Below are 13,789 nucleotides of genomic sequence, written 5' to 3'. Positions count from 1 at the left end.
TATCCGTAAGAACGTAATGTAAAATACTTATTCTAAATTTTAATTGAAAAACTGTGATTCTTTTTTTAAAAAAAAATCTTTTCAATTAAACCACACATATCAATTCGATTTCAACTTTATAAAAAAGCGACCACACCACGACTTACTTTTTTAAGGACTCGGTAAACATTACCTAAGCTCGAGCCAACCTAAATCGGGCACACACAACCCAACTGATAGCCCTACCAAGAATCAATCATATTTAATATGTGACCGAATTGATACTAATATGAATCGTTTAGATGCATGTATTGGTCCAAATTCAAGTAAAATAAGAGCATAGTTGTCAAAAATACATCAAAAAATTCATACTTGTTGAGGCTTTACATGCAAAGCGAAAAGCATGTTTTACGGAAATAAATCTTGATAAATAAAATATTCTAAAAAAATCAATTTTGTTTAAGAAATATGAAATCAAATATTGAGAGGGCGAAATTGGTTCAAGACTTGAATTCTAGCCTTCTATGATTCTCATCAGCTGATTGTATCGGACTTGCCGGAGGAGAAAAGATATAAACCGCTGCGCCAAAAAAGTATTTAATATTCAAAATAGTTTATTTAGCCACTGATATTTACAAAGAAAAGAGTGAACATCAATCTGAATTTAATCTAATCCATTGATAGATTTTTCGAACCAATTTAAACTTGGAAAAATATGATATCCTGCTAAGTTTTATACTATTAATTTTAATTTTCTTAAAAATATCTACTAGAGGTTTTATGAGCAAGTAAATATCAAGATTAAATTTGGACTAAATTGGGATTAAGTTGCCCATGAGTTCACATGCATCCAATTCTCAATTAGAATACAGTAGTTCACTTTAACAAACATCCTCTCTCAAGTAATGTCAATGGAGGGCTGACTACTCCCAAAATAAGAGTATAAAACTCAGACTTTGAGTGACCAAAGTAATTTCTCCGATCTTGATGATTGGTTGACCATCAGAGTGAATACAGAATTAATGTAAATTGAATGGAAGGGGACAGGTCAACAAGTAATTCTTTGGCGAACTTTTCTCTGATACTTTGGGAGTCGGAAAAAGTTAACCTCGACAACACCAAATAAGTTTAGCTACAATGACTTTCTCTCAATAGCTTCCTTGAGTTTTCTTCCCAGTGCATATGCTAGAGGAGGTGGAACAGCATTCCCAATCTGCCTGTGCTTGTGAAGAACAGTGCCAGAAAATTTATACTTGTCCGGAAAGCCCTGCATGAACAAGTCCAATCTGGTTTTTGACTTTTAAAGGAATATGCAATAATTAGCATATTGAAAAATGCATGATACAATTAGATCCATTCGATAGCTTAAGCCCTTAAGTCGTAGGTCTCCACAAGTATAATACAATCAACAGATTAGCCACAACGTAATATCGAATAAATACTGAATTATCTTATATAGATGGTCATTTCATGCATAAATTTGGTGTATTCATTAGTATAAATGAGTTGAGTCAATATCCAATGAAGTTTTACCTGAGAACGCGAGCATTCACGAACAGTGACAATCCTATCTTGCTCTGGATGAAAGCACATTCCCACTTTACCCATTGGTTGAGGGTCTGTTATGGAAGTTGGAAAATTTCCATCCCAATCCAACCTTCCAAAAAGACCCTTCCACTGATTGTGCCTCTTGGCAGTATTTGGTAAGCACCAAGGTATCAGATCGACAACTTGGCCAGTAGATAATTTGACCTGTAAGGCAATGAAAGACAAGACAATCAGATAAAATACTAGAACAAAAGGTGGAGATTTAAAATCCAATCCAAAACCAATTAGTTATAACGATACCTTTTCATCTGGAAGATCGCGCCAATCTGCACCAGGACGCCTGGGAATCCTCTGACACCTAATTAGGTTAAGTTCATTCATCTCTTTTGAAATGTGATCATTTAATACCTCCATGTTTCCACGAATTTTCTTCTGGAACCATGACATAGGATCACTTTGATACTGCATTTCAAGGTGTGAGAAAATGTAATTAGCTAATTGAGCTCAATTTGTTATGTATGATCTATGGAATATCTGGCCAATACTATTACATCATACAGCTTTTTCTGTTCTGGATGATTCCCATCGTTAGTACCTCTATGCTTGGGTTAGATGCGCCATTGCCCACTGGCGGGAGATCTCCAATTGTATCTCTGACAGTAAGAGGACGAAGAGGAGCTCCTCTTGCGGTACTCCTAACAGCAGAGTAATACAAATTTCCTGACAGTGAGATTTTCAATTCTGGTGCCGCAAAGACATGCATTGGCTCCGGCCACTCGGGAAGCATCTCTTCAGGAGAGGCCGCCCATATGAAGGCCCTCTTCCTCGACTGAGGTACTCCGAATGCACCAGCTTCAAGGATACCAAATCGCACCTATCCATAAACAACAAATACACACAAATACTTCAGCAGATATAATAAATCAAGAACTTCATACTCCTAGTAAAAGTAACACCTTGTACCTGATATCCCATCTCAAGAAGGGAAGCTAAAGTTAAGCGGAATGTCTGACCTTGGTTGAAAGTCACAAAATTCCGCACGTTCTCTAAAAGGAAAAACTTTGGTCGATAGTAATCAGCGAAAGATAAAAAAGCTAAAATCATTTCACATTGAACTTTACTCCAGGTACTATCATTGAATCTGTTCATTCCAGAAAAACCCTACAGGAGAAATTATGTCCACTTTTAGTGACCTGATTAATTCATTTGTTTGGGAATTCTAACAGCAGATTGTTTAAACAACAATGAAAAGAGTATATTGCTTAACTAACCTGGCAAGGAGGTCCTCCATTTATAAAATCAACTTGCCCAGGCAGTGGAAGATTATCAACATCCTCCTGGTTCAATGATGCAGCCAATTCAGTGGCCTCAGGGGTTGAAATGCAGTCGTCTGCATCGCCACATTTCTGCATCACAGCCCTGCATGTAAAACGGTTTCAGTGACTATCATATCAGTTCTGTTGATGGCATGTCTGAGATAGTTTGGTGCACACACATTTGTATATGCATGTACGTGTGTGAGACAGTATTTAATCTTCTTAAAGAAATACCTCAAGATTACATTACAGTTGCTAACAAACACTGAAGCCTCAGGGTGATTCAGTTTAAACGCATCTCCAGCAGCTTCATCATACTCAATAGCCCATTTAGTAAAAGAGACACCTGAAAATTCAGACGCATCAGAACCCAAATGACAGGTTTCTACATGCAAGTAACTTATAAACTTGAAAACGTTCACAAAAACAAAAGCAAGTGAAAGTAGTGCCTGATTGCTGCAATCCCTCAGACAAGCCACCACAGCCAGCAAATATATCTAATGACGTCAAGCGGTTCCGCTGAGATTCTTCTTTTAGTCTACCAACTTCTGAGTCATCCTCTCCTTCCTTGGATTTTCCTTTCTTTCTGTATGTAGCATCGTCACTTGGCTTCCCAGATGAATATTTTATTTTCATATGAGATGGCAACTGCACGTGAAGTAGATTAGAACATTTAATAAAAAGCATCAATAAGGAGGTGGCATACCCAGTTTAACTTTATTGCATCCAACAATTTTGAATAAATGAAACTGGAAAAGGAGCAAAATATTACTTGCTTGATTGATCCAGTGGAGGGATTATACAGACATTCACAGAAGAAAGCATGGTCAAAGGTGCAAGGGACATCTTGAATTTGAAGGTCTTTCCTTTTCCTGATCTCACATTTACCTTCAATCGCATCGACCAGTACAGTATGCATTTCCTCACTGTAGTAGAGCTGAAAAACTCTCCAAAAAAAAAAGTGATTTAAAAAATCGTCATAAGATAACAAATTCAGTATAGATTAACTAACACATTACTGATATGAATCTTTAGTCCAGTATAAATATGAAAAATATAAAGGATTAAGCGATTAAGAATGATATTGGAGTAGATATGTTGTTTTCAATGTGGTATGCAAGCTATTACCTCTCGAATATCTGAAGAGTAAGCCTTTGCCACTGATATGTCCTCTGGTCTGAAAAATCTTCTAACTTTGACCTGAACTGAACTGGCATCATGTGGCTGAGACTTCTTAAGATTGCAAATTTCAAGCAGCTGGCAAACAACATGGGCCCTTAATCCAACATTTCTTCCACCTTTGAAACTCTCACCTTCCTTTTCTGCTGAAAAGTAACTAGGACTCACATAGACATAATCAAGAATTGAGTATTTATTTCCTCGGTACATAAAACCATTCATAGAATCATGCAGGATAAACATCTCATTATCAACGTCAGCTTCCTTTGATTTACATGCTTGGCAAGAGCCAGACCCCAGCCCCATCGATTTACAGGGAAGAGCAAAGAAGGCACCCCTCTTGGGTGAATACAAACTTTTGCAGTAATATTCAGTGGGCCATCCCATCTTCTTCCTTTCTTCTGCTTGCGCCCTATTCATTTTTTCAGTGTTGGCGTTTGCATTTCTATGCTGATAACCCCATGGCGTTGATCCGATGTTCACATGTACGCTATGCTTGACTTCTTCTAGTTGATAGTTCATACAGTGCTCCGTCAAAAATAGCTCCCTTTCATTTGCAGTGTTTCCAAGCACAGTTTCACAGCCTTGTTGCATCAACCTCCCATGAAACATTTTATCTCCATCAATTTTTTCAAACATGTACTCGATAAAACAGATGGTCAGATCGTTTCCTAGTTCATCAACTTGGACAGTCCCACCAACTTCAATTTCATATCCATGGACTGTGGCCCTTTTATATAAAGCCTCGCCGGTTGGTAATTGGCCCACTGACTTCCCATCCCACTTCACTAACTTGCTACCTGAACAAGACTTGGTTTGCCGTTGTGCTGAACCGTGTATCTGACTTTTGTCTTGAACTGCCAATTTCTCCTCAAGAGCATCATCCTCTTCATTTTCCTCTTGCTCTTCAATCTCATCTTCCTCTTTTACTTCATTATGGATTCCTTCATTTGATTCCTCGGGTAAGTGATTTGAATAATAACCACCCCAGAGTCTATTGATTAGCCTGGTTGTTGTTGCCTGCATAGGCTTTCTTTTGGAGACAACGGGCTCAATTGCAGATCTGGGATTCAAGTTTTGTCCATTCCTCAACACAACCTTCTTCTTGCTGACTAGCCATTTCCGATGATGTCTCTCTTCCATCTTCTTGACGAGGCCAATAACAAATGCACACTTCTTTATATCTCTGTCAGGAAATTCTAAAAAGTGCTGCAGAATAATCTGACCATGCACAACCACATATCTTTCCACCACTTCCTTATTGGATGATATAAAGGCAGGATGATCTTTGGGGAAATCTGAAACTCTCTTGATAACATCATTAAAAGGAAGCCTTGCCAGCCTAATCTCATCCTTTAGCATAGCAAGGATGCTAACTGCAACCCTTACTGTTTTCAAGACCCGCTCGTACCAAGCAGCATATTGCTTTGAGGGCTTTCCAAGCCTATACCTGGAGAGTTAAAGGAAGATAACAGTTATGAGTGAAGAAGCTTCACGAGTTTCAAAATCTTCATTAAAAAAAAAAAGCAGTATAGCTGATGCTTTCTCTAAAATGCATCCACTGCACTAATGGATTTTATTAATTTATTTAAGGTACTAACATCTTGGACAATTACGTCGCGCACTCTAAACCAAACGCCGGTGACAACAAAAGTGTTTGGTGTTTCAGTTCAAGTATTACAATGCATAGTCAACAGATGCATGCTAGTGTGTTTGCACTCACAATGTTACATTCACAAATGTTATGGATGATTGGATGTGGAAAGGTGGAGGGGAGAGAGATCGTACCAGGACATATCAGTCCGTATAAAAATAGAGACCATCTCAGATCCAAACTCGATCACCCAGTCCTTGATCTCGCTCAAGAAAACTGGCATCCCTTCTATTTCAGAATCCACCAAACCACTAGAAGAATGAGCACATTCACCATCCAAGTTATAACCAGATCCATCATCAACAGTCATTACTCCTGAGCCAAATATGGTCACATCAATTTCAGAGCATGGTTTCATTGGTAGGAGCTCTAATGGAACCAATCTAGCATCTGAATTGTACAAAGCCCAGTTGTGGAGCCTGTTTTTGGGCAAGTCATCTATATCATATACACCAGCACCACTATCAAAAATTATATATTCATCAGTTTCTTCACTGCATGCCTTATAATAGGCAGGTAAAGGATAGTCATGGGCAATTTCATCCTCATTGATCTTGATGTAGTATTGGCTAGATAAGGAGGCAGAACCCTGGCTTTTCTTCTGCTTCATTGAGCACCAGACCTCTTGATCCTGATATAACCTTGCCATTTTTGAATCTTCAGTTTCTTCCAATGGACAATAAATAGCAGATAAGCTTTTGCTGTTTTCATCTCCATATTTTGGACCGATCCTAAGACTCCCAGGCAATGAGCCAGGCTGAGCTTGGACAAGATCTACTAACTTGCTGCATTCATCCTTTAAAGCAGACATGACAGGGAGCTCAATAAATAGGTTATCAGTCCTTTTTGATGACTGATCCAGTCCTATAAGTTGGTTGTAGATGAAGTCTCCTTGTGAAACAATGAAATCCCTTATAGATAGACCACCACGGAAGCATTTCATCCCACTCATTGCACGCACAACCCCAGCAAGCAATTCATCAAGGCTTACATTGGGATCTCCTCCAGAAGATTTGGACAATTTCTTGTAAACCTCAACACAGACAACAGCCTTGGCATAGAAATGGTCATAGAACTTCTTGAAGCTTCCAGACGGTTTAAGACAATCATAATCAGCTATCTCCGTGGAGATCCATATTACTGGCAACCCATCTTCATAACCAGATATGGACCATTCTTCAATGCGCCCAAAGCCATCACATCTTATTCCTTTTGCTTTGTCTTTGTCAACACCTTCATCAAGCGGCAAGATGAGACCGGTGATAAAAATATCATCAACTTCTAACATTTCAAAAGGTTGGGGTACCCCATCTGAATTATGAAAGATGAAATCTGTGAGCCTCCTACAGGGTCTGCCATTTTCTTGTCCAACAGTCAGACGAACAGCCAACAACTCATCTTCCACACTAACATCTTTTTTTGTTTCAATTATGGAGTCTTTTTCCGCTATGTTAAGCGATTTCTCCTTGAAATCTGAACATGCGGCAGATCGCTTTGGCATTTTTCGCAAAACAATGGAATCATCATTGGCTTGTGAGGTAGGCCTCTTTCTCTGTTTTTGCTCAGTTGCCACTTTAACTTTATCTAAAGAAAAGATTTCGTAAGTGTTCTTCTTATGTGAACAGTATCAAGATCAATCACAAATAAAGTTGGGCACAAAAAATAAAAATATACATAAATCATGAAATATTTCAACAACTTAGCTGTGAGTAAACAGAATAGAAACCTGGCATCAGAATCAATCTAGATTTGAAAGCATAAAATGAGTTTGAATGAAATAAATGCGATAAAGAAAAAAATTGATATTGCTTAATGCTTAAAAATAAGGCTGCATGAGGTACAAAAGACAGTTGAGATATCTCTAGAACTGCGAAAATAGAGGTGGTCGGACTGGTCCATCTATTGGAAAATACAAATAACATTTTTGGCAATAAAAAGTTAAAAACCAGTCATCTACTTGTGTTTATTCTAAAATAACCAACTTTATGCAAATGTCTAATTCATGAGGTTATGAGCTTACTTGAAGTTGACTTCCTACTGGATTGTGGATTTTTGGTGCGTTGAATTTGTTGGCTATCATCTGACTGATTTTCATGCCTTCCTTTTTGAGTCTGCTTGGCCATTGCTACATAAATACAACACTAAACATTTTTATCAAAAGCCCAATGCTGTCAGTCAGGATTCTAGGAATTTGATACGTTCAAATAGTTCACTTCAAAAGTTCAAATAACAATGCAACAAAAAATATTGGTTCACATTTCAAACTCTAAGCAAACTAATTGAACAACATCAAAAAAAACCAAAAGTTGCTTTTACTGGTCCTGATGCAAGTGCACAGGAATACCTTATTGCTGTGTGTAAACCAACTATTGTGTTCCCAGGGAAGATAACCACAAATTAAATGCACTTTAACTATGTCTTTTATCTTTTATACTGGTTCATACAATTTAACCTTGTCATAATTCATCCCATTCAACCTTGTAAAAATGCAAAATTTAGGAATTTATCCAACCACACTTATATCTATCAAACTTTACTGCAGAGTTATGCTCAATTCAATAACCTCGACTTTGCCAACTATTAATGAATAACGATTAACAAAATGATACGCTGTTAGTTCGCTAAAGCAATTATGACGTAGTAAAAAATCTGGTACATAATTGAAACCAAATAAATATGGTAAATCATTAAACTAACCACGGAAATCCCCACGGAGTTGTAAAAGATTTTTATAGATTCTTGTAGACTAATTTTGCAAGATTTTTACAGATTTGTAAACTTTTTAGGACCAAGCAAACCAAAAACGGTGATGAGAAGCGCCTCGAATTATCCTTTCACTTGTTTTCTTGGTTCGGACTGAATCTGCACAAGACTTCCCCTATCGTTGTTTTCTTTTGATATTTTTGACTAAATAAAGTTAACATGCTAAAACATTTAATGAATTGATCTATAGTACATAGGTAAAATTTGAAGCTTCTTGTTTAACTATTTTTAGATTTTAGATGAAATACGCCATACGATGGAGTTGTATACATTACATATTTTGGAAGACATTATATATTGATGAATCAATTTCTAATGACTAAGAATTTATACATATTTTCAAAGAGTTTACTAAATTTCTGATTTTTTCAATTCTTTATTTAAAATTTGCGCGCCCCGACCGTTAAATTGGAACTAAAACGGTATTCTCCGCGACTAAAACCGTTAAATTCGCGCCACAACCATTCCAGCAAACCATGCTTCCCATGGATTTCATACATGGGTTTCTATGCCATGAATGATAAATCTTTTGTTCTTCTGTAGAAGGTTTGACAAATCATCATCGATTAAAAGATAAAAGAAAGAAAAGAAACACAGAGAGAGATAGAGTAGATTGATGGCGTTAATGGAGAATGCCCGAGAGTTAAAAAAGAGAGAGATTTGTTAAAGTAGAGCCCTCATTCAACCATCACACTCCAAAAAAATTAAGAAAACGCAAGCTTCGGGTATCAAGGTAATCCGGAATCATTCAAAGCGTGATAGATCGAGATCTTCAATGGATTGTTTTCAAATCAAATGCTGAAATCATTAAACCCACAAAAGAATTAAACCAAAATCAACAAACATTAAATGCCCAAAATCTTACCCCAGACCTCCTTCTATAGCTTGTTATGCCGATTCAACCCCTCCGGTCTAATCAAACAACTGAGGCCAAAATGCACCAAACAATGGGCACAAAAATCTTCTTACTAAGCTGCAATAGACGATGAAAAAACTTAGAAAAACAGGAAAAAAATGTACGTTGTCAAAGAGACGACAGGTGGGAGAGAGAGGAACCTGTTCCAAAATCCAACACCTGTTACAAAAAAAATGAATTTTCGTGGGTTTTTTAGGGTTTTTGCGTCAGGATTTTGAAAAGCAATGAAAAATTTAGGCAATTTGGATGAGCGCCAAAAACCAAACGGCATCTTTCATCAGCGGGATTTCTCCGAATTTATGATTTCTTTGTAAAATATATTTTACTCGAATGGGTATTTATTCCAATGGTTTTCAAAACATAAATAAATATTAATCAATTAATCACATTATTGCGAAAATTCACAAACTACAGTATATATTAAATAGTCAAATCGTCACTTTTTGGTAATTTTAAAAGCTAAATCAATTTAATAGATATTAAAAAAAAACAAGAGAGGATACTATATAAATATTTGACAATACAAAATATCTGGTGAGTCTCTTTCATTAGTTAATTTTGCAAAATAAATCTTCTATCTAATCAAACTCGCTCTAATATGCACTAAGTCAACTAATCTCACAACAAAATATTCAATGAGGAATTGATTTCCAATTAAAAAAAGTTCCTCCATCCATCAGTTGGTCACATGCACACACAGTTTAAGATGATATTAATGCATAGGTATGTATACACGTTACGTGCTTATACCATTTTTTAAACTAATTTGATTTATATTCAAATAAAAATAATATAGTAATTATAAAAATCAACGAAAGATCATATTGCAATTTGAAATTATAAAATGAACCATACTACAATTTGAAATTATCAAATAAAAAATAAAAAACTTAGACCAACGCTAAAATTTGTCTTTATTCTCCATATTCTCAATAATAGTAACATGAGTAGGTCTCTTGTGAGACGATCTCACCAATCTTTATCTGTGAAACGGGTCAATCCTAACGATATTCACAATAAAAAATAATATTATTAGCATAAAATGTAATATTTTTTCATGGATGACCCAAATAAGAGATCTGTCTCACAAAATACGATCTGTGAGACCGTCTCACACAAATTTTTCCTAATAATATATACATAATCTAGTAATATATACATAATCATTGGGTCTCATTGTCTAAACCCCCTAACAAAAAGTCTATAAGACATAAAAACCTCTTAAAAGTATCAATATACTAATATATCAACACACTTTTAAAAATCAAGCACATTTAGTCCTCGTGTTTAAAAAACTCACGGGATGTAAAATTATATTGATTTTGCGTATGGGTCTCTACTTTTTTTTTTTAATATTTATCAAAGATGATGTAATTTACCCAAAATAAAATTTTCAAATTCAATAAGAACTTTTTTAACTAATTAGATTCAAGAAAATTCTTCACATGATATATAATTTTCAAACTAGCATAAAAGTAATACACCGACAGAAAATCAATAGTTCCAAAATTGAGTTCGGACACGTGGAATTCATATGAGCCTCACATAGTCAAATTAAAATTAGATATTTAGAAGTAAATGCATCTCAATTATGAAATCCGGACGTAGCCAAAAGAAAAACTTTTAAAAAAAATACAAAAACTTTTATATGAAAAATATTATTTTTCACTCCAAATATATATCGAATTAACTCGTATCATTAATCTACATTCGTGAGACATGTCGATTTTGTCTGTATCTACGTTTAATACTAATATTTGGTATTTTTACTTTTCGATTTAAAAAGATGAGGACTATTTCAAAAGCTAAGAAACAGCATAGATACTTAAAATAATAATCGAACTCCATTTGACAGATTATGAACACGCGGTTCTCCAAATTGTGTGGCTGCTTACCTTTGATTTAAAATAATTTAAGAAACTTATAATTTCTACTGCGATATCATGAAACGCATTGAAATCTTCTTAATCGCTTCACTTTCCTTTAATCCAATCCACAAAATCTTGAAAATTCTTGTGAGAACTGCCCCCTTCTGCAACACAATCCAAAGCCTTTTTCTGAAGCTCAAAAGCATTTATCTTCATAATTTCATCACTCAGAAGCTGCTCCACCTTATTCTTAATCTCTTTCTGTGTAATAATCCCACATTCATCTTTATCTAGTTTCAATCCAACCCTCCAGTAATCACAGATGTAGCTCTCATCGATGAACTGATCCGCAAAGTATGGCCAGCACAAGAACCGCACCCCGTTGCTCACGCCCTCCATCGTCGAATTCCATCCACAATGGCTCACGAAGCATGACACAGAAGGATGTGGCAGCACCTTCTGTTGAGGAGCCCAACCCACTATCTTCCCGCGATTCTCGACTCTTTGTTCAAATCCTTCCGGGTAGGATTTACCCGTGTCTTCCCTTACGACCCATAGGAATGGCCTGTTTGTACCTTCCAGGCCAAGCGCCAGTTCTTGGAACTGTGTTTGATCGAAGACGGTGAAGCTCCCGAATGCAACGTAGATGACGGAACGTGGTGGCTGTTCGTCGAGCCAATCCAGACAAGCGGAGTCTTCAGTCCAGAAATGACCTACCGTGCTGCCGAGACGTTTGCTTGCGAGAAGAGGGCCTATGGCGGAGAAATTCGGTACATAGGCGAGTGCTGCGGGTTCGAGCTCATGGGATGTGTTGCAGATCACCCTTTCTGCTAAATTTATCAACTTGATGTTATTTTTCATGAACTGGAATATGATCTTTTGTGTGGTGAAATCTCCGATGGTCGTCCATGCTAGGTTCATTGTGTTGATTCCAGGCATTCCTGGTGATAGCTCAATTACCTGTTTCTTGAAGGGTGTTCCTGCACATTATGCAATATCGTAACGAATTCTCTTTTGTTAATAACAGTAACTTAAATAATAATAATATTTTTTATTTACTCTGTAATTTGAGTTAGAAAAATCTTCAAACGTAAATTTAAGCTTAGTTAGAATCCTGGAAAACATTTAGGAATTTGAGTTCTAAATTTAGCAAAAATATTTAATTATTTGTTCGAGACAAAATTCGATAGAATGGACTTACCGTTACTATCAACTATCCCATCATCAACCAGCTTTTGCACATTCATGCTTAACGCAGACATTGCAACAGACGCAGGCACGAACGCCACTCTCTTCACTCCAAATCTCTCGGCCACCTCCATAGACCAACCCAGCCAGTAATCTGAAACAACACATGTAATTTCATCTCTTCCTTTTGCGTTGATCTCCATGATCAAAGCCTCCAAATATCCAGGCATCACCTTCTCGGAAGTTTCTGTCAACTTTCCAAGATCACTCCTATCCTCCCAAGGTTCCATCCCGTCGGGGATCGAAACCAAATCTATCGTTTCATGTATGTGATTCCCTTTGTTGGACATAGATTTGACTACCCGTCGGTGACAGAATTCGGTGTTCACGAACGTGACTTTGATGCCATCGTTCGCTAAACATTGGGAAAGCTCCATTAAAGGAATAACATGGCCTTGTGCTGGATATGGCAGAACTAGAACATGTGGTTTCCCCATTTTTCGCTCGAAAACCAATCGTGCTTGATCGATAGGTGTTCGAATTTGTGTCATCTACATTATATAAATATCAACATCTGCTGTGGGGAACCGACAGCACAGCAGATGGTGCTATGGATTTTGTCCACAACAGTATTTAAAAAATGATGGCTTTTTTATATTCTAATTCTTTTGAAAAATTATTCTCTCTCTTTGTGTATTGTTAATTTTTCTCATTATTTTTTAAAGTTTTAAATACAAAAAATATTTTTTCTTTATTAGAGATTTAAGAAATAATCCAATTTAAAAAAATTAAAAAAAAACTAAGCGTTCGAACAAAAAAATTTTATACAAGATAACTTTTTTTATATCATGTCAATTTTTTGATATTATTTTTAATTGTTCGATAGGTTCAACCTTTTTAAATTTTTTGTACATTTTTTTAATTGGATTGTTTCCTATATCCCTAAAAAATATATATATTTCCTGTATTTAGACGTTAATTTTATTTTGTTACAAATATATGAATTGTGATTAATAAAATTTTAACTTCTAAATAAAAAATTAACAAGATAAAAAAAGAGAAAATAGTTTTTTTTTTAAAAAGAACTATAATATTAAAAAAAATGAATGTACCGTCGTTTTTTCTTGTTCGTTCGGAATCACATATTCATAACAAAAAAATTAAATTTTTTTACAAAAAAAGTGTTGAAAAAATTATAAAAGAAAAAATAATAATAGAGACGTCATTTTACCCCCACAATATATATTTGTAACCAAAAATAAAATTGTAACTTGAAATTGGATTATTAATCATATAGTTTAATATTAAAAATATAATTTTGATTTTGAAATAATTAAAATATACAAATATCAATTTTTTAAAAAAATAATTTTTTTTT

The 13,789-nt window shown here is 35.6% G+C and overlaps 2 protein-coding genes across 4 annotated transcripts; both read right to left on the bottom strand.

The window, feature by feature from the left end:
* Window positions 1-785: 785 nt before the first annotated feature.
* Window positions 786-9,664, bottom strand: LOC140959212 (DNA (cytosine-5)-methyltransferase 1B-like). 3 transcript variants are annotated; one of them, XM_073417056.1, is made up of 14 exons: window positions 9,496-9,664; window positions 9,305-9,412; window positions 7,697-7,817; window positions 5,811-7,260; window positions 3,972-5,472; window positions 3,616-3,780; window positions 3,293-3,491; window positions 3,078-3,189; window positions 2,799-2,946; window positions 2,491-2,688; window positions 2,123-2,401; window positions 1,828-1,989; window positions 1,513-1,731; window positions 786-1,246 (listed from the first exon to the last, which is right to left on the bottom strand). In XM_073417056.1, the coding sequence occupies exons 3-14, from the start codon at window positions 7,797-7,799 to the stop codon at window positions 1,112-1,114; spliced, it is 4,671 nt and encodes a 1,556-aa protein (XP_073273157.1). In that variant the 5' UTR covers window positions 7,800-7,817; window positions 9,305-9,412; window positions 9,496-9,664; the 3' UTR covers window positions 786-1,111. The 3 variants fall into 3 exon arrangements, with proteins under 3 accessions (XP_073273157.1, XP_073273158.1, XP_073273156.1); XM_073417057.1 differs by having other exon boundaries at window positions 5,811-7,254; window positions 7,697-7,801; XM_073417055.1 differs by having other exon boundaries at window positions 7,697-7,801; window positions 9,496-9,663.
* Window positions 9,665-11,177: 1,513 nt separating this feature from the next.
* LOC140960264 (UDP-glycosyltransferase 83A1-like) lies at window positions 11,178-12,944 on the bottom strand. Its single transcript, XM_073418469.1, has 2 exons — window positions 12,425-12,944; window positions 11,178-12,203 (listed from the first exon to the last, which is right to left on the bottom strand). Exons 1-2 carry the CDS (start codon window positions 12,906-12,908, stop codon window positions 11,329-11,331), a joined length of 1,359 nt encoding a protein of 452 aa, XP_073274570.1. The 5' UTR covers window positions 12,909-12,944; the 3' UTR covers window positions 11,178-11,328.
* Window positions 12,945-13,789: the final 845 nt, after the last annotated feature.

This window comes from Primulina huaijiensis, chromosome 15 (genome assembly GCF_012295235.1).
Source record: "Primulina huaijiensis isolate GDHJ02 chromosome 15, ASM1229523v2, whole genome shotgun sequence".
Lineage (NCBI taxonomy): Eukaryota > Viridiplantae > Streptophyta > Magnoliopsida > Lamiales > Gesneriaceae > Primulina > Primulina huaijiensis.
This window is presented reverse-complemented; position numbering and strand designations above follow the sequence as displayed.

Coding starts and splice junctions, on each gene's coding strand:
- LOC140960264 (XM_073418469.1), bottom strand. CDS start 12,908: ATGGGGAAACCACATGTTCTAGTTCTGCCATATCCAGCACAAGGCCAT. Junction 12,204..12,424: donor TGGGATAGTTGATAGTAACG/GTAAGTCCATTC, acceptor CATAATGTGCAG/GAACACCCTTCAAGAAACAG.
- LOC140959212 (XM_073417056.1), bottom strand. CDS start 7,799: ATGGCCAAGCAGACTCAAAAAGGAAGGCATGAAAATCAGTCAGATGAT. Junction 2,947..3,077: donor AACTGTAATGTAATCTTGAG/GTATTTCTTTAA, acceptor TTTTACATGCAG/GGCTGTGATGCAGAAATGTG. Junction 1,732..1,827: donor GCGATCTTCCAGATGAAAAG/GTATCGTTATAA, acceptor ATTGCCTTACAG/GTCAAATTATCTACTGGCCA.